Source organism: Jaculus jaculus, chromosome 12 (genome assembly GCF_020740685.1).
Source record: "Jaculus jaculus isolate mJacJac1 chromosome 12, mJacJac1.mat.Y.cur, whole genome shotgun sequence".
NCBI classification, from domain to species: Eukaryota; Metazoa; Chordata; class Mammalia; order Rodentia; family Dipodidae; genus Jaculus; species Jaculus jaculus.
Window position 1 is genome coordinate 38,527,622 of NC_059113.1, and position 21,289 is coordinate 38,548,910.

At 43.2% G+C, this 21,289-nt stretch overlaps 1 protein-coding gene across 2 annotated transcripts in view; it reads right to left on the minus strand.

Annotated features, from left to right (window-relative positions):
• The window catches only part of Shisa6 (shisa family member 6), a 318,370-nt gene that overhangs the window by 278,333 nt on the left and 18,748 nt on the right, over positions 1-21,289 (minus strand). For both annotated transcript variants that reach the window (XM_004663124.2, XM_045131023.1), the window contains exon 2: positions 16,641-16,801. In XM_004663124.2, coding sequence (XP_004663181.1) covers positions 16,641-16,801 — 161 coding nt within the window. The remainder of the gene's footprint in view (positions 1-16,640; positions 16,802-21,289) is intronic.

Sequence of the window (21,289 nt, forward strand, 5' to 3'; positions counted from 1 at the left end):
TTTTTTGGATAGCATACCTGCCAGGTTCCAGCATAGCTAAGAGAATGCTCCCACAAGAGAGCCACTTGATAATGACTCATACCATGGATAAAGCTCCACACTGTTTTTGGCCCTCTGAAGCTGCCATGTTACCTGCCACAGACCTGAAGCAGGCTGTCTCTCTAGAGAGGGCCCACATGGCTGCAGGTATATGCTTGTGGCAACACCATAGGGACAATAGTCAATTCAAGACCCCCAAATGGTTTTGGCAGGGGCATGGGTCAGAAAACAATAAGATTTGCCATTTTGACTTTTTTTTTTCCCCATGAAAAACATTGGACCATTTTGCTGCCAAGGCAGACCCCCACCACACCTCTACCAAGGAGCCCCTTATTCAAGCCATGTGGCTGGTGGCATCTTTTGCCTGTCACAGCCACTGAGTTCTACCTTGCTGCCCTTTCTGTATCTTCTGAGGCCTACTTCCTTTCATCTAATTCTTAAGGGAAAGAAATACCACATTTATTAAAGTGCACCTTATCTAGTTCATCCTAGATCTAAGCTGCCTTGATAAGTCCCTAGCTAAGCACACAAAGGGAACACAGGGCTTGAATACCAATCAGGCAGGGATGGGAACTGTGGCTCTCACTCTACAGAGCTGTGGGTCTGGACCCAATGGAGGCTCTTCTCTGTGAGATGATCAGATGGGGTTCCCCTCCCACAACACCCCACAACCTTTCTACATAGTTCTGGCCTAACCTCCACATATGTTCTATTTAGAAAACAAACAAACAAACTGGCTTTATTGTATCTTGGGCAACTTCTGAATTGTCAAACTGACTGCCATCTCTTCACTGAGCACAAGGGACAGCCCTAGCAGAGCAAATGCAGAAACCCAACATGAAAATAATACAGCCTCTGACTTCCAGGAGTTCTGTTCAGGGCATTGAGAGTTTTCTGAGAAGTCCCCCAGCTGTTTTGGCTTCACTACTTACTGAGCACTATTCTGTGGCATGCATGACACCACAGAAGAGAGCAGACCCCTTAGGTCCATCACATTTTTGTCCAGCAGTGTCCAGTAGCCTTGCCTGTCCTAGTGTCATAGTCCTTTTAAGGACAAAACTATCCATGACAGTGGGAAACATTGGTTGCCACAACTGCTCATTGCACCTGGTAGCTTCTTGTAACCGTAGTTTCTGGTAGAAACTGCCATAGTCCCCTTCCATACTGTGACACAGATCTCTAATTGTCCCCATGAGCCATTTGTCCCTACTCAAGGCACCATCATTTCAACTGCTCATGCGGCATCTGAGCAAAAGAATAAATTGACTAATGTGTAGTAAGTGGGAATGGGGACACTTTAAACAACTATCTGCAAGCAAATGGGACATTCAGGGTGTTGTTGGTCAGAAAGGTCCCTGAGTCCCTAAAAGTAATACAGATCATTGCCAGTGCTTTTAGGTGCCCACCAAAATTAGAGTGGTAAAAGCCTATTGCTGAAGATACTGCATACTTTCATTGCAGGACACGGAGAAATCAAGTTGGAACTGAGATTTAAAAAAAAAAACAAAACTTTCTCCTACTGGCTGTCACAAGACTGGAACATGCTATGCAGACTGCTGAGGGAAAAATAGTCATTAGCCATCTTGCCACCAATGAAACCTGTGAGCTAAACAACTGGCCAGAAAGACCAATCATGTCACTATTGTCCACTGGGATGGATATGTGTAAGTTCTAGCAGAAAGTTCTCTTTAGAAACCATTTTCCTTTTACCACAAAATGCACATGACCTGTCAGCTTGATAAAGACCTAACTGGGACAAGAGCTTAAGCTCAAGAAGCTGGGTTCATATTGGAAATCCTCTTGCCTTCACCTTACGGACACAGAAAGACTAGATAGGACACAGCTGTGCTCCAATATTCAGATTCCCTTCAGCAATCCTCTTCCCTACATAGTAGGGACACCAAAGATCTTCCATTTGGGCCAAATGTAAGTTCCAATATGCTGCAAAGAAACTGAGGCCAATTCACCTATGAATCATTAACAAGTACCTCCAAGACTGAACTCAAAGTACCACAGAGCAGAGAAAGGTCAAGTGAACACACACACACATGTGTGTGTGTACAACCCTGTGTGTTTGTGTGTGTGTGCACAGTCTTTCAAGTACTCAACCAAGGTGAGTCAGATAGACCTGATCAATGTGCTATTCGCAGAGGGGAAAATCTCAATATAACATGAAAAAACAAGCCAATACTATCTCCCCTAAGAAATACCAAGTCCATAGCTGGCTAGTGGAAATTTCAGACAACGATCTCAAAAGAATGACTTATAAACATGCACAAAGAATTCAAGAAAGACACTGATAAATGCATAAATGAAATACTGAATAAGATCAAAGAGGACACATACAGCTAGTTAAAAATGAGGATGTTTAACAAGGATATGAAAATGAAATGCTTCACAGAGATAGAAATCCTGAAGAAAAAACAAGCAGAAATAAAACTGGAAATGAAAAACACTAGTCACATAAGTAGCACCATGGAAAGCTAGATCAATAACATGGATCAAGCAAAAGACAGGATATAAAGCTTGAAGACAAAGAGGATGAGTTGGATCAATTATTCCAATTCAATGAGATAAGAAGTTAAAAAAATAAAATAAAACATGTGAATAGAACATAAGAGAAGTTGGTGACATCTTGAAAAGATCAAATGTCTGAATTATGGTAACAAAAGAAGAAAAACTGCAGGTCAAAGGCAAAGAAAATAGTTTCAAACAAAAGTATAAATGAAAATTTCCAAAATCTTGAGAGAAAGGTACTCATCCAGGTACAAGAGGCATACAGAGCACCAAATAACAGGACAAGAAAAGAAATATTCCAAGTCATATAATAGTCAAACCACTAAATATACAGAACAAAGAAAGGACATTTAAAGTTGCATGACAGAAACAGCTCATTTTACATACAAAGGCTGAACATCAGAATACTAGCTGATTTTTCAATGGATACACCAAAAGTCAGAAGTATTGAAATACAACAGCTGCCAACACAGAGTATCATACCCAGCAAAGTTATCCCTCATAATAGGAGAAGTAAAAACATTCCATGTAAAAGAAAAGCTAAAGGAATTTATGAGCACTAAGCTAACTCTACAATAGAATTCTAAATGCAATACTACACATTGAGGAGAAGAATAAACATTCCAGAAACTCCAGGAGGAAAAATAGTAACCAAATCTAAAGCACTTGTTAAGCCAAGGAATCTCAAAACATAATGAACAAAATCATAAATATAAGATGGATTAAGACATACTTTTAGTAATAACTCTCCATATCAAAAATTATCATTAAAAAGCCAAATGATGGCTTGAGGAATGGCTTAGTGGTTAAGACACTTGCCTTAAGACTAAGGACTAAGGACCCAGGTGTAATTGTCCAGGTCCCACGTAAGCGAGGTGCATATGGTGGCACATGTTTTGGAGTTCATTTGCTGTGACTAGAGACCCTGGAATGCCCATTTTCTCTCTCTCTCTCTCTCCCTCTCTCTCTCTCTCATAAATAAATAAATAAATAAATAAATAAATAAATAAATAAATATAAAATCTTTTAAAAAGTCAAATGACAAAAAATTCTGGTGAGGATGTGTAGAAAGAATAACCCCTATTCAGTGTTTGTGGGATTGTGAACTGATACAACAACACTAGAAATAAATATTAAGGTTTCTTAAAATCCTAAGAAAATAGATCTGCCATATGACCCAGCTATGTAACCCTTGGACATATATCTTAAGACTCCATATTTTACTATAGAGATACTTGCTTAGCAATGTCTGTTGCTATTCTACTCACAATAGCTATGAAATGGAATTAGCCAAGATGTGAAACAAGTAATGAGATTACAAAAATGTGGTAAATATACACAATGGAGTTTTACTCAGGTATGAAGAAAACTGAGTTATAAAATTTGTAGGAAAATGGAATGACCTGGAAAAGATTATGCTACATGAGGTAATTCTGGCTCAGAAAGACAAATGCTGCATGTTATCTCTCATATGTGGATCCTAGCTTTGAATACTTGAATTTGTTTGTAAATTGCAGTAAGAGTCAGTAGTCACCTAGGCCAGAAAGCTAAAATAGGGCTTGGAGGGAGAAGTGAAGACAGAATGGGGAAGGGGATTGTACTCGAAAGTAGAAGGACAGAATAGAGGGGTTGGAAAGATCTAAGTGGGAACAAGGGAAAGAGTGGGAGGAGGAGTGAAAAGAATTCATATAACTCAAGAAATTTATTAACAAGTCATATAGAAACTTATTTTCTCTTTGTTAAAATATATTTTAAGAAAAAGTTATAGAGAAGGAGATTAAGAAAGAAAGATTGAAAGGAAGGAGAGAGGGAGAGAAAGAGACAAGTACAGAAGTACCTTGCTGGACTAGAGAAGGCTTTACCTGAAACCATAAGTTGTTGCAATTAAATCCCAGTGCCATATATGGGTCACTCCCCAGTGCTGGTGATGACAATGGTGACAATAATGCTGATGAAGAGCAGAGCGACATTAATACAGTAAAATGTTAGCAGATGCTGTAGACACAGAAGTGTTCAATTTTATCATTCTTGAAATCTTTATATTTAGTTAGAAATTTTTCAAACTAAGAAGTTAAAAAAAATAAATAAATATGTCACAGAAGTGCAGCTCCCTCAGTGACCATCATTAATATTCCAGTCCAAGTCTTCTCCTCCTTCCTACTTCGGTGATGTGGCCACCTCCACCCCACCCATCCCCTCTACTCCACCGTGTCAAAATGGTGACAGTTCTCTGCTGCACACCCGAGAGTGGTTCCCATCAGGGCTAGAGGAAACCCGCGACTCTCGTGCAGCCCATAAGGCTCCACCTCTCTGACTTCAAGCCACATTCTACCCACCCTCTCTGTTGGCTGCTCTGGTCTCTTGCTTTACAACATGCCCTGTTCTTTCTTCTTGACCCTAGATGTTCTTCCTGCGTATGACCACGTGTAGTTTGGTCATTTGGTTCCTTGCTTCAGCTCCGTAAGGCTCTTGCCTTCCCCTTCCTAGCTGATTCTGCATTTTATTGCTTTAGTTCTCTTCAAGTCTCTTATCATTACCTGCTTTTAGACTATGTGTTTGTAGTAGACCACATGCTTATCTATTGAGGTAAATACCAGGGACTTTGGGCTTTTGTTCCTTCCCATCACCTCAGTGCCTGATACTGAGAAAAAGAAAAAAGAGCCAGATTAGTGTGTGTGTGTGTGTGTGTGTGTGTGTGTGTGTGTGTGTGTGTTTATTATTTACAAACAGAGAAAGAAGAGACAGAAAGATACAGAGAATGGGAATGTCAGGCCCTCCAGCAGCTGCAAACAAATTCCAGATGCATGAGCCACTGTGCATCTGGCTTTACATGTGTAATGGGGAATCAAATTCAGGCAGTTAGGCTTTGCAGGCAGGCACTTTAGCTACTGACCTTTCTCTTCAGCCCCCAAATGACTTTTAAGTGAACAAAGGACTCAGTGTCCTTCTAGACTCTCAGTGATTCTCCTTCCCTATTCTGGGCTGGGCTGTGGTTCTTAGGTCGACTCCTCTGCAAGCCTCTCACCATAGGTTGTCGCAGGTCTCTCCTTTTTGCTTATCTCCACTGTCATGAGCCACATGCTGCTTGGGCAGTTGAAACCTCACCTCCTATCCCAGGGACACAGCCCGCATCTTTAATGAGGCAGAAAAATTCCTCTGCTTGGAGCATCTTTCTCCAGTAGTACACGGAGCTCCAGTTCCTTCCTGGCCTTTGGCCCAATTCTTTAATCACTGCTGTGTGTTGACAGACTGACAACCGATTTTTCCAAAAGAAGTAGCCCCTTAAGCATATTTCCCCACGTCCTGTTCTTGTTGATCTCAAGCTAGCATCCTCTAGGGTGGCCTCGAGCTTAGCATCCTCTGCCCTCATTCAGTCCCGTTGCTGAGCTGCTGCTCCAGGGGCAATGACGATGGTGCTGGTGAAGATGATGGTGACAATGAAGCCCCTCCTGACCACAGGCAGCCTCCCTCTATATGATCATAGCTGGTGGCCTGTAATTCTGGTGGAGTGGAGGTGAAGTGACCTTTTGGTTTTAGTATAGTCTTTTCTTTTGCTCTTGGATTTAAGCTTCTGAGGAGAGACTGTGACTTCCCTACCTTTTTGCTCCAGTAGGACATGAAAAGTGCTTAGCACACAGTGGTGCCTCAGGTCTGGCTGTGAGCGGGTCCATTCTGCTGCCTCCTCCAACTCTGGTTCCTAAATATCCTTTACTTGTAGACAATGGATACTGAGGCCCTTGTGAGGTACTGGGGGCGGGGAGAACTGTAAAAGACCACTCACCTACTCTGTCTCTCTGCACCCAGAGCACTTACTCTCTGCAACAATATGAGTGTACTTCCCCATAGGGTGGCTATATTGAGAGGTGGGGTCCAGAAGGAGGTGTCTGGAACATGAATGGCTCAATGCCTTCTTTACAGAACTAGGTCCTCTCTTCTCCAGATGTACACTGGTCCCTGGCTTTGTATTGTAAGCTGCAACACGCACAGAGTCCACAGATGTCAGGCAGAAGCTGGCATCATGCTTTTGAACTTCCCAGTCTCCAGAATGGTGAGCTGAAGATGGCTCTTTGCTTAGGAAATTATCTAGTTTCAGGTATTTTGTTCTGGAAATGGAAAGAGACTCAGAGACCTCCCTATGCCCAGGACCAGGGCAGGTGGCTGCCCTCCCTTGTGTCCTGCTACACCCTCTTCCCTTGCCAACATCCCAGCTATCAGCACTGCACCATGCTCCATTTGTTCCTCTGTTTTGCCAACTCATGGAGGTCATTTGGAATTCTAATGTTGCCCTCCCTCAGTACTCAGGCATGCCCCGCCATCCACTCCTCACTCAGAAAGTAGCAGAGCACATTCTTAACCCGATGGCTCCTAGGTGAGTACAAGGAGTCATTGTCATTATCTCCAGTTTACAGACCAGGAAAACTGAGGCACAGACACGCACATAAAAAGGAGGGCAGAGTAGGAATCTAAACTCCTTACCAGTGTTCCCACTGTCTCTATTTGAGAAGAAAATGGGGTCCAGGGTACGATTAGAAGGATGAACCTGAAACAGTGGTGGTGGGAGGGGTGTGTTGCCCTTCAAGACATTTTGAATACCAGGCTTATCACCATCTAGAGTTGCTTCTGTCTAAGCAGTGTGTCACAGGTTGGTATGATAGGTACACTTTCTACCTTGTCATAAGCAAGTGATAAATAAAACCACTAATATCAGTATGGAGAAGTCCCAAGTCCCAATGTATTTGTCCATTTTCTGTTACTGTAATGAAATACTTGGAAGCTGAGTGCCTTATGAAGAACAGAAGTTGATTTGGCTTATAATCCTAAAGACTTAAGGGCATGTTGCCACTGGCTTGACTCTGGTGAGGGCCTCAAGGTAGAGGACCTGACAATAGCAGGAGTCCATAGGAGGAAGTGAAATCACATTGCCAGCAGGAAGCCAGAGCAAGAGAAGGTAGCCTTGCTGTATGCTGAACAATTCTCTATAGTGAATTAACCTAGGGTCCCATAGAACTGCCTTCATCCCTTTTGAGGGTTCACCCCTCCATGACCCAACTATTTCTCATCTGGCCTCATCTCTAAAAGATCCTGCCACCTCCTCTTGCCATATTAGAATCCAAGGTTCTACACAGCCACATTCAAACAGAAGCATCTGGAACAATCTGGAGAGTCGGGTGTGTGCATGTGGTGACACCCTCATCATTTCTTACAAGGATAGGTTCAAGCAGCTACCAGTTAGATTCCAGTGCCTGGCCAGAGGCTTAGGACTAGCAAGAAGGGTCAAAGAGCCTATATTTTGCAGAGCACTTCTTGATCCCTCTGCTTGCCACTGACTCTCCCATATATCCTGGTGAGGAGGGATCTGTAGTCTCATGTCACAGGAAAGGTAATGTCACATGGAAGGAGGCTATAACTTCCAGAGAGAGGTTAAGAGCAGAGAATGACAAGTTCAAATCCACAGGCCAAATACTGCTATGGTCTATTTTCATAAAAAACTCCTTACAGGGGGCTGGAAAGATGGCTTAGCGGTTAGGCGGTTGCCTGTGAAGCCTAAGGACCCTGGTTCGAGGCTCGATTCCCCAGGACCCACATTAGCCAGATACATAAGGGAGTGCATACATCTGGAGTTCGTTTGCAGTGGCTGGAGGCCCTGGCATGCCCATTCTCTCTCTCGCTCTCTCTATCTATCTATCTTCTGCTTTCTTTGTCTGTTGCTCTCAAATAAATAAATAAAAATAAACGAAAAAAAATTAAAAAAAAAAAACTCCTTAGAGGAATGTAGCCACACTTTCTCACTGCCTGCTAGCTATGACTGCTTTTGTGCTCCAAGGTAGAAATGGACAGCTTCAGAGATCTTGTGGCCTCTAGAGCCCTAGGCACTGCAATATGGCCCATTTCAGGAGAGGTTTGATAACCTCTGTTCTGGATCCCTGGGCTGAAAATATCTGGGTCACCTAGGCTGGGTGCCTTGGGTTTTCTGAAGCCTGCATTGCTCTGCCCCCTTTTCCAGAGACGTACCTTGGTGGGGGTAGGGGGGATGAAGAGGGCAGAGAGTATTCTCTCCCTAGCCCATCCTACTATTGCTAAAATGGGAGGACTGTCCTGCTTCCCAGTCAGGTCCCTTTTCCAGCAATCAGATGGCAGTGTCAAATAGAAGGCACACTCCTCATTGTGATCTCTAAGGAGCTGCATAACTGGTGAATCTGCCCTATGTTCTCCTGTATTACCCATTCCTTCATTCATCCCTCACTCATGCCAGCTTAACTTTTACCTCAGGACTTTGCACTGGAAACTCCCTCTGTCTGGAATGTTCTCCTTCTAGATGAGTCTATGCCAGGGGTCTGTCTGCTCAGTCAGGTACCAGCTCAAAGGCCACCTCAAGTCCACAGCACCAGAGTCCACTCTATCCTCAGTGTATCTCTGACACAAATCCCCAACAGTGCCGAGCAGCTATCACTCTGTGGAGGGATTCCCTTGCTTGCATGGCCTCTCCTTCAGTGCAGTGGAGGCCCTATGAGGGGAGAGGGGCTTGATTCTTTTCATGACCTACACTCAAACTCAGGTGGATACTCCAAACTACTGCCAACTGTATAAGCTCTGCTTGAGGGAATGCCATGTGACTCAGATGTGAGCCACAGATTCATTTTCACATTTCTAACAATTGTATTAAAAGCAGGTGTGATGGATTCTAAGCCATAAGATTTTTCCCTTTCCACCAGATGTTTCCTCGACACTCTGTGGTTATGTTTCCACTAATATTGATGCTGCATCTCACCCTAGGGCCTTGGGAAAGCCTCCATGTGCTCTCAGGCCCAGTGTAGATGGACCAACCCATCTCAGCCTCCTCAGAGTCTTCTGAGGCTGTCAGCTACACAACGAACCAGCTCCATCTCCTTGGATGACTGAGATGAGGAGGACCTCACCTCCATGACACAACGAACCAGCTCCATCTCCTTGGATGACTGAGATGAGGAGGACCTCACCTCCATGACAGGTGGAACAGACCCGGAATGAGCTCAGGAGGAAAGTCCAGTTTTCTGGCTTCAGAATCAACCCTGAGCCTGTCTAGCGTCATGAACTCTGGGTGGCCTGGCCTCCAAGCCTCGTCAAAAGAGTCTTTACTTACAGGTACAGTAAGCAGAGTAAGGAGGGTATTCCAGGTGACAACCTCTTTTAAGCTCAGCCACCAGACAATGATGTGAGGCTCCCACACTCTGCCTATGTGGAACTATCAAGTTATAGGTCAGCCTAGACAGGTAAAAGGAACCATGGGGCTTGGGAAGAAGCCTGGGCCCTAGAAACCAGGGCTTACGTTCAACCAGCACCTTGTGAGCAGGCTAGGGATGGCCACAGAGCCAGAGCCTACACTTCTTTATAAGTGGGAATGTAACCTAGACAGGCACTGCAGTCCCAGCCGGCATCTGTGAGTCAATCCTATTCCCTGCCTCCCATCCTCCCACCTCTGCAAGTAAAGAACCCTTTGCTCCCCTTGCATTCCCTGTCACAAAGGCACTGAGCAGCTAGGAGCTTTCTAGTGGTGCTGCTGGCTTGTGATCCTGCTGCTGCAACGAGGAGATAAAAACCTCTGCCGCCATGGACCTAAAATTCTGTTGGGGACAGGGACTGTGATCATATCTTTGGCAGATCTTTGGAGCTGGTGAAGTAAGAGGGTCTGAAATGATGTCATCTAATCATGTATGTCGCCAAATATTTGGTACACAAAAACTTAGGGTCTTGTGACTAGAGTAGGAAAATGTCCTGAAGTAGGTAAGACTATGGGACAAGAGGGATAGCCATGGGGAATAGGGAGAAAACAGTCAGAGCTCAAGTGAGAGCGGGCAGGAGTAGGGCAGGCCACGCAGGACTGGCAAAGCACTCCTCTGTCAGCTATACATCCTTCACTCTTGGTTTCTGTGGTGCTTGTCACATGTTATGATCCCTTAGTTGACCAACCCAGGCTATGGCAGTGACAGTGGGCAGGGTGACCGGCTGTTGTTTAGACAATGCACAGTGGTATGAAGATGGGACATAAATATTTATTGCCTCTACCTCATGTCACTCTGGATTCTTGGACCTGGATAACAAAAATCCTGGAACTTCAAGTCATGATCTCATTAATGCTGCTAGTGAGAGTACCCCATTCTCCCAAGACACCCCAAGGCAGCCTCTTTGGGAAAGGGTAAGAACAGACCAGTCCACTCAGTCTCCCTCCATCCCTCTATGAAGACCAAGCCACACCAAGGCTCTGGAGCCCTGACATGTGACCCTGCAAAACAGGGCCGGCACAGCTGTGAATGGCTCTGTATGGTTGTCCTATCAATTCTGACATTTCTTCTTGCACCAACTTCTTCCTAGGAGTCTCTATCCTGGCTTTACACTGACCTCCTTCTGTCCCCCATATTATCCCAAACCCCGCCTTCCACCAAAGGACTTCTCACTCAGCCCACTGACTCTGACCAGCCAGGCTCCATCCCAGGGCCTTGATGGTTCCCAAGCTTCACAGTCTTCAAAGAATTCCTACTTGGCAATATTCCTCTAGAACTCAGTTCTCAAAGTCTGCTGAACAGAACAGAATAGGGAGTTTTCAAGAACCATTAAGTAGATGCTTACGTTATTATCCAGAGGAATTAAGTCTTTGCAGTGGTGGGGGGGAGGCAGGCTCTCATGTTTTCACAAGTCCCCATGCAATCCCAATGTGGCCAGGACTGACAGTCTGTATACTAGAGGAGCCTTTAATGATTCCACACATGAGCAGATCACCTGGAGGTTTGATTAAAATGCAGAATGAGTCAGGGACTCAGAGGAGGGGACTGAGATTCTGCATTTCTAACCATTTCTTCTGCATTTCTTGAGACAGACAGACAGAGAGAGAGAGAGAGAGCGCACTGCTGCTGGTTTGAGCAGCAAGATTGTTTGGACGCCTACAGTTGAGGAATAGGGACAAAGCAGGCTTCAGTGACATTGTAGGTCTAAATATCTAGTATGAAGAGTTTAGGTAAAAGATTCAGAGAGGATTAGGAGCCTCCATACCTAGCAAAAACTATAGGATCCATTCTGCTATACATAAGGGACATAGCAGAGTGCCCAGTACATAGCAAGGACTCAATGCAAAATACATGTACTATGTGGGCTATCATTTTTTAATTATGATCCTGGGATCTCTACTCCACTCCCAGGCCGAACAAGATGTACTTTCAACATCCAAAACTCTTAAACCATGGCAGACACAATCCCACAAGCACCATCTGCTCTCAGAGCACTAATGCATGGCCCTTGGTTCTCCCATTCACCCATGTTTTCCAGTATCTCTGGATAAACCCTCATGGTGCTGTTCACAGCTATCAGCAAGTACTATGGGGAACAGGGCCCTCTTTGAGTGCTGTACTTGGTTAAACTCGCCCTTAAAACAATCTGGACAGCAGGCACTAGCACTCACAGTGGCAGACAAGGAAACGCAGAGATCAAGATCACCCACACAGTAACAGAAGGTGCCCAAAACAAAAGGAGCCCATGTCTTTCCATGCTTCTCAAACTTAATTGCTAAGCGCCTGCACCAAGGTGCTAGGGGTTCATTTTGCAGGTGAGAGAGAGCCTGAGAACCTGCAGGCCTCACTCACAAAAGCCCCAGGCGATGCTGAAGTAGCCAGTTCAAGGACAGGGCTCCGAGTGGCAGAGCTGGTCCATGCTCTGGCGCCTGCTGGCATTTCCCGGGTGTCTTCCTTAAAAATTCCCCGAAGACCTCTTGCCACTTTACAACAATTGGCGGGTGGCTGACCTGACAAATGGCAAGATCACAGTAAATTTCCACTTTGAACATTTACTAGAAGTTCTGCTTAAAAGTCTGCTCAAATTGCAATGTTGTGTGGCAAAGGAGAGAAGCGATTAGGTAAAGTATTGTGTCTGGTATAAAGCTATAGAAGATGCAGCTTGTTGTGAAATTACTTGTACATTTCAACTCCATTGCAGAGGATGCTTTCCTGAGCCAGGGAAACCATTCCCCCTGCTAAAAGCCAAGTAGAGAGCTATAATTTGAGAAACACATGGAGGGATTTCTTGAAATGTAGAATTGAGTCATGTAACTATAAGCTTTCCTTTTCAGCTCAGTAGAAGAAAGGATGTGTATATATTAAAAAAAAAAAAAAACAGAAGAGATTGGAAGATATTCTGCCTTGTAAATGGTATTTAAAGTCTAATCAAAACTGTCCACTTAGTCAGTCTGGATTCAGTGGCTGGAAATAAGCATAGTTATAAAAAAGACAGAAAAAGAAACCTGAACAGAGTGTTGAGGATCAACAATCAGGGGTGGCCTAAAGTGCTCGAGGCACCAACAAGGGTCTGAAGGAGACTGAACTCACATGATGATTCTTCAGGAAAGCAAAAGTCTCCTCCTTAAAGATGGTGATACTATCAAGGTTAGACTAAACAGTGATCAAGCGTCATCAGAACTGGATAGAACAGCTCCTTTGCTCAATTCCCAAAAGTCCAGTGAGTCTTAAACTTTAACTGTAAATTCCAATGCTAGGGAAAAGATACCTCCAAAAGGGTTGCTGGTCATGGAGGCTCAGAGACCTTTAAAACAATAAAAGCTATTGTCATTGCTTTTGGTTGCCCATCAAAACTCGATGGTGAGTTCCAGTGGTTGGGGACACCACGTTTTGGCTGCTGACCATAGAAAAACAAAGCCAGAACTGAGCTGGAGGTTTCCTCTCTGCTAGCTAGGTTTCTTTGTGCTGTGCAAACTGCTGTAGAGCCCATTCTCTCTCTCTCTCTCTCTCCCTCCCTCTCTCTCTCTCTCTCTCTCTCTCTCTCTCTTTCTCTCTCTCAAATAAGATAAATTAAAAACTAAACATGAATACATGTATTCATCTGTATGCCTTGTGTATTCCACAACTGACCTGCCAGGCAAGATATTCCCATTGGTGCAATTGTGGCATGAATGTTATGAGAGTAACCAACTGTTTCTGGTTAAATTTGAGACCCATTCTATAGAAGATATTTCACATCTGGTACTATAATATAAACCTGGCCAAACACTATGGCTAGGGATGTATGCCCTTGGTGGGAACATGATATTGTGGTTGTGTGAAATGGACAGCATGTCAAACTGCCTTTTGAATATCTGTATCTGTTCTCATGTATTCATATTGCTTGACATGTCAATCACAGAAGTTTCTTACTAGAATGGAAAGTGGTTAAGTGAGTACTATCTGCTTAGCCTCCAACAGGACCTCTAAACCACCTCCTCCAAGGCTTAGGGAACCTTGGGGAATAGGAGATAGAAAGACTGTAAGAGAAAGAAGATTTGGAGGAGGGCTGTGAAACACTGTCTACTGGATAGTTATTATGTTCATGAATTCATAGCAACTGTGGTTTCCTACACAAGAATGAGCCTGTAGATACTTCACCATAAGTAGTGGAAGGATATATGAGACCCCCCAGAGTGTGTATATATATAGTTCCCAGATACATATACCTCCCAGAGTAGCTAATGGCAACTAATGGTTTCTGGGAGAGGAGATGACAGACTCATCAGTGGTGTAGCCACTTGTAAGATGCCCATTCCCCAGTAAATAACCTTCCATCCATGATCATGCAAACAACCCTAATATAACTCAATGGATTGAAAAAAGGGATGGAGGGCAGAGATTGCTTAGCAGTTAAGGCCCTGGCCTGCAAAGCCTAAGGATCCAGATTCAATTCCCCAGTACCCACATAAACCAAATGCAAATGGTGGTGCATGCGTCTGGAGTTTATTTGCAGTGGCTAGAGGTCCTGGCACACCAATTCTCTCAGTCTCTCTCTCTCTCTCTCTCTCATAAATAAATATGTAAATTAAATATTTTAAAAGGGATGGGAATTAATTGAGGAAGAGGGTATTACAGGAGAGGGTTAGATACAAAAGGGCAACAGGGGAAAATAAAATCAAAACATATTATATGCATGCATTAAATGTAAAAAAATAAATACAAATTTTAAAGATTTTTTTACATTTTTAAGACCTTTTTCATATTAAGAGGAACTTTAAGCACCTCCCCCCATTCTTAAGCCACATCAGTCTATTCGTGGTCTCTGTAGGCGAAGAATCACCAGCATTCAGTGTCTTCGCTCACCGGTGCACCTGGCCACATGCTAGGATCACCTCAAGGACAGTCTCAAAATACTGATGTCAGCCCCACCCCTAAAAATTCCACTTCATTTGTGGGACCTGAGCACCAGCAGATACAGCCCCACAGGTGTTTCCAATGTGTGTGCAGCCAGGTAGGTGGCCACTGCTACTGCTATCTTGGCAAGATTCCTTCTATTATTTTCATGTTAAGGTTCTAGAATATGAAAGCTGAAAGTGGCCCATTAAATGCCGCCCCCCCACACACACACACAGGCTGATTCACTCCTCTTTACCTCTGAAACAGAAAATGCTAGTTTTGGAAGAGTCTATGGATTCCCTCACATGTACAAAACTGTTGGGTGAATATGTATGCATAGGTATACATATATTGTCAAAGGATAGTGTTATTTTTAGCTTTTATCAGATGTTCAATAAATTTAAGACTTACTTGAAAGGCAAGTAGAACTTAATAGAAATAAGAAATCAAATAATAATTTGGAAATAATAAGGAAAGTTTGATCTTGGCAGACAGTACCTCTGTTGCAGTGTGGGATTTAGACACACCTACTGCTGCCTATTGGTTGGACATCAATATTGCAGGTTCAGTTGAGATCCCATCACATATATGAGAAACTGAAAAGTGATGATGTAAAGACTCCAAGTACTGAAGCAAAAGTTGTGCATGGGGCAAGGATTAGGTTAAGCTGTCTGGTAATACTCACAATGAGATACACTTTCCCAAGACATACTTGTAAGGAGATGGTTCACTCAGCTATTTTGCATTCTTGTCCCCAGTGGCTAAGGAAATAATGTTTTGTTTTTCTAGTCTTGCCTACTGTTAACTATGTGTCTTGTTCTCTAACCATGTGGTATGGGGGAAAGCTAATTGACATGTACATTCCTCGTATAAAGTAGAGGTAAATATAAAATTCCTATAAAGAATAAGTAACACATATAAATGTTCAGCATGATATTTAACACAGAGCAACATCCAAATACATATTCAGGCTATTATTTCTGATATTTGGGGGACTTTTCCTTAACACCTTTTCTGTTCAAGCTACTAAGTTTTCTTGTACTTCATTCACTAAACCATAAGACAAGGAAAGTAAGTCCTGCCAAGTTTCCTTTGTAGTGTCATAGTAACAATAAAATTAAAACAGTAAAAGGCACTTTGCCCTCCACATCCAGGGTTTTGCAGGATCCAATCAACCACAAAATTCAATCCAGTGGGATTCAACCAACCATGAATCAAAAATATTTCCCCAAAATTGCTCCTGTATTGAACATATACACACTTTCTTATTGTAACAGTTCCCCTAAATAACATCACTTAACAATGAGCTGCATAGAGTACATTGTAATAGATATTATAAGTAACCTGGAGATAATTTACAGAGCTCAGGAGGATCTTTGTGTGTTATGTGCCAATACCATGTCATTTCTTTATAATGGACTTGAGCACCTACGTTTGGCACCCTTGAGTGCCCTGCATTCAGTTCCTCTCAGATATAGACAGACACCTCTGTACCATGAGATGATAACTCATCCATCTATCCAGGCAATCTGAAGCTTTCAGGAAATCCAGACACCACTCCTACCCTCAGGAGGGACTCACTGAGATTCCAACAGCTGAGCAGTGTCTGCATTTGGGTGCAGCCTTTCTTGGTACACATCTGGCATTCAAGCTAGCCTAAACCTTCCCATCAAGTGGATGAATGGGTAACCATACTCCATCCCTGCTACTGCTGTAAGCTCCTTTTAATGTTATAGAATGACACCAGCCACTCACAGAAACCCCAGCTTTGCAAGACCATCAGGCATCATCCATCCTGGACATACCAAAAGTCTTCCCAAGAGAAGAGGAGCCTAACTGTCCCTCAGGCTGTCCTCCATAGCACGATGCTCCACAACCTGCTCAACCAAAACAGAAACATCACGGAAACCTCTCATCACAACTTCAAGGCGACGGGCTCTCGCTTACCTGGAGTCGGCTTGGCCGTGCGCACAGGGGTGTAATGGTTTTTGGAGGTCGATCTGACAGGCGTGTTCTCTTTGGGAGAGGTATCGATGGCAGAGATGGTTTCTCTTTCACAGTGTGCTATGGGGATTGGTCCCTGTTGTCTTAGGATGTCAGCCAGAGCCCTAAACAAAGAGAACACACAGTGAGCCTCATTGAGCAGATAAGTACAAATGCAAAGAAGCCAGCTTACTGACACAGGCACCCTGAATCACAAACCTGCAGGAGGAGACAGACACCTGGCAATCAGTGCTTCAAAGACACAGATTCATAATGACAATGGTTTCAATAGAGGCATGGCATACAGGTTGCTAAGACCACAAAAGAATATGATTATAGGTTTTGACTAATTTAAATCATCCCATATCAGTAACCCCAAGCCCTTTTATAACACTGGTTTGCCAAACGCTCACATACTCTGGGTAGATATCAGCAAAACTAGCCAGTGGAGTGCTTCCACAGGGAGGGGTTGACACCACTAGCCTAGCATTGAGAAGCAGGTTACTATTACCTGGAGGACCAACTTCTCCACCCCAGAGCTCACACTAGTACCAGGTACCGGTAGCCCAGGCAAGTAGAGCATGCAGCTCCTGCTGTCAAAGGAAGATGCTACTTAGCTTCAAAGACTGGAAGCACAGATACATAGTGAGAAGATGAGAAGATAAGCCTCAAGATGTGTGGATGGTGCAGACAGTGAGGGAAAATACAGTTTTAGAGGAGGGAGCGAGAACAAACACCCAATAAAACATGCAGAAAGGGAGGTGGAGAGACTCTGCCACAGCAAAAAAAGAGACAGCCTCCGCGAGAGACCTAGTGACCGGAGACAGCACTCTTCATTGACTCAGGTGGAGCCTTCAACATCCCAACAGACACCTAGAGAAGACCCCGTGGGCATCATTCGTCACAGGCAGAGAGTATGGGCCCCCACTTCTGTTCTCTAGGGGCTCACAATTCAAGATAAATTCCTCCCCTACCAATGTTCAACAGGATTCATTCAGTGGGTGTGACATGCAAAATACCCACTGGCTCTGGAAGGTAGGTATCAGGGGAGGCTCAGGAGAAACAGAGAGATGAATGTGGCGAGCCCCAAGAATCGATATCATCATTCCAGTTCCTAGTACCCCTTGTTTGTCACACGTGTGGCAAGGACTCTTCTACCTTCTTGGAGTGTCCCTGAGGGGCCTGCTACTAGTCTTCTCCTAGTCAGCCCAGCCCAACGAGATTACATCCAAGACTTCCTTCACCGAGTCCTGCCACTCTGCCCTCTTGTAAAGTATCGACAGCGGCAGTTTAACGATGTGTCTGAGTGAACTGTTTCCATCACATTGCCTGTGACAGGCTGTACCTTCCCAGTAAAGCATCAAGCTGGCAATCGTATCATTTAGTGGCATGTATATAGCAATTTTAGATTTTCCAAATGCTCTCCTTTTGCCAGCCTTTTTTTTTTTTTTTTTTTTTTTTCACTTTCTGTCTCTCTCTCTCAGCCTGTCACGGAAGGAGCAGAACATGTCACCAGCCTTGTTCACTTCACGGACCGAGCGGTGAGGATGAAAGGTGGACTTCCCTGTTTGGAAAAGGAAGCCAGGCTGCCCTGGGGTCCAGAGCCAGAGAGCTGGCATCTGGGGTCTGGGAAGAAGTCATGAGACTGGAGTTTCAAGCCCAGCTCTGCCACTGACTGTGAGCATTGGAGCAGCTCTGTTAGCCTCAGACATGGAAATTTAATCACTTTTCCCCAATTAGCAAAAACACAGAATTTATACCAACGTCTTTAATTATTCTAAACTTTGACTTTTTATTTATCTTTTTAAACCTCACATCCATGCACTGTCTTTATTCTTTCACCCTTCTGATTAATGAATACATTTTCCTACCTCTGTGATAATGAAATAGTGAATTACAAATTATAACAGGCATATCAGCCAATGGCAAATATTTGAAATTCCAAACATAAACTCATATATCCACAGTCAATTATTTTTCAATAAGGGTGCCTAATATCACCCCACAGGGAGAAGAGTTTTCTTCAAAAAATGTTCTGGAACGAATTGATTTCCACATGTAAAGAATTAAGTTAGATTTGTATTTTACACTATACATACACATGTTAAGGCAAAATATTCTTATACTTAAATATTAACCCTAACATTAAATGCTCAAATTATAAATATCAATCTTTGTGATTTCTTAATTTGATGATGGCTTGTTATAGGTGACACTGAAATCACAAGCAATAAAATAAAAAAGATATAAATTTAGAAGGCACTTACTCATTAAAAGACACCTGTATGAAAATGAGAGGCAATCCATGTGTTTACATACTAAGTATGTCCATAACTATTAAAAATAAATTTACATATAATTTATTTATATATATTTATACATAATATATATTATATTGGTATATAATATATATTAATATTATATATGTATATATAACTTAAAATATTACCCCAAAACATGTATCTGTCCTGTATTTTGTATAAATGGATATAAAGAAACCTTAAAATTTAACAATTTTAAAAAATGCCTGTTTTAGAATGGGCAAAGGATAAAAGCAGGTATTTCACCAAGTAAGAGATAATATGAAGCACCATTCCATGTCATTCATCACTAGAAAGTGAAGATCAAAAAGGCACTCTGTGCCTTTACACCCTTACATTTACAAAGGACTACTACAACCTAAAACTGGACAATAATACCAGGTGTTGACAAGGACACAGAGACACTTTGCTGCTGAGAAGGTAAAATAGCGCAGCACCCTCAGTCAATACTTCAGCAGGTCTTCAAAATGATAAACAACGAGAATATACAGCCACACTTCTACTCCTAGGTACTCCCAGGAGAAATGAACTCACAGGTCTACATGAAACTTGGGTGTGAAGAAGGTTCATATCAACTTTATTAATAAGAGCCAAAGGAAGGTGAAGGCCAAATGTTCATCAGTTGATGACCAAGTAAAGAAAATGTGTTGTATTCACACAATGGAATATTGTTTGATCACAAAAAAGTAAAGGAGATAGAATATCTACCATAACATGGAGGAACCTTGAAAACACCACCCCAAGTAAAAGACTGTCAGTCAAAAGGCCACGTTTTCTTTTACATAAAGCACCTAGATGGGTAAATTCATAGAGACAGAGGTACCCTTGTGGTTTTCTCCAGAGTGGAAGAGAGCAAACGAGAAAAGGACTGCTCGTGAGTGTAGGGTTTCCTCCAGAGGATAAAAGTGATTAAAATTTAGATAGTAGTCTAGCTGCACAACACTGGGGACATAGACAAACCACAGAATTGTACACTTTCAAATTTAAGGATTAACTTTATGGTAGGTAAATTATATCTTTCTCTAAAACTATTACCAAGAAAATAAATAAGAGTCCTGTTGGTGTTTCTTGATTCCCATGTTCCTATAAAGAATCCTACTTCTCTAGTGCCTAAAAAGAGTAGAGTCACATGGTTGAACCTGCTGCCTGGTCGGGCAAGACTAAGTCAACATCAGTGGTTTTCAATCAGAGTGACTTTGTCCCCTCTGGGACATCTGGTCCTATCTGGAGATCACAACTGAAGAAGGAGGCCTTACTGCCATCTGACCTACAGAGGCCAAGAGTAGATCTCAACATACTGTGGTGCACAGGACAAGCCAGTCATCGCAACAGAGAATGACCAAGCTCAAAGTGTCCATGGTTCTCCGAAGAACAGCTGCTCTGTACTCAGTGAGATGTGTATCTGGCTACACTAACATCTCCTGAGCACTGTGTAAAAACACAGAAGGTCTGGAGACAGATAAACAAATGCCCTATCTGTGCAGTTCCTCATGTCTTGGCACTTGCCCAACTGTGACATAAACAAAGAAAAGAGTAAGATGGTCTTCTGCCAGCTTGCTTTTGTCCACATCATAGATAAAGTACAGGGAGATTTCCAACCTGAGGTTTTTTTTTTTTTTTTTTTTTTTTTTAAATCCCAAGGGTTGTAAGGACACATTTCCACAGAGACCCTGAAGGACATGGATACTGTCCAGGCCCCTGCTGGATGGCCTCTCTTCTAAATAGCAGCAGGCTTCGTAGATCTGAGAAGGCTTGCGTCTGGCTTGCTACTAGGCAGTAAGTTTGTAACTCAAGGTTACTGATGGGCAGTTTCCTCCTATGCCTAAGCCATGAGATGAAAGATGACAATTTCCTCCATGATTCCAAGGCCAGGTGGACTGTGCTGAACTGGGATCCCAGTCATGCATGCAGAGAAATGGTCAGGAAAATGTGTTTCTCAGTCACTCCGAACAGGCTGTTTGGGGGTAGGGACCTTACCATGTGCAGCCCCTGGGAATGGTAGCCATAGAAATTCACCTCATCCCCAACCAGTTCTGAACCAGACTCTAAGATGCCCTGTTCCCCACCTTCAGGTCTAAGCAGAGAATCCCTCCACAACTCCCTCACCTGCCCCTCCCTGCAGTTTGGTGACTGCTCTTCTTTTTGGCTCCTTTCCGTCTTTCATCCATTGTTCTCCAGGGTGTTCAATAAATATTATTCTAATTCTGAGACATGTGATCTTGCTCTCACCTAATTAATTTGGATGTGCCAGAGGAAATGGGTTAGGGCCTGAGCTACTTTCTAACCACAGGA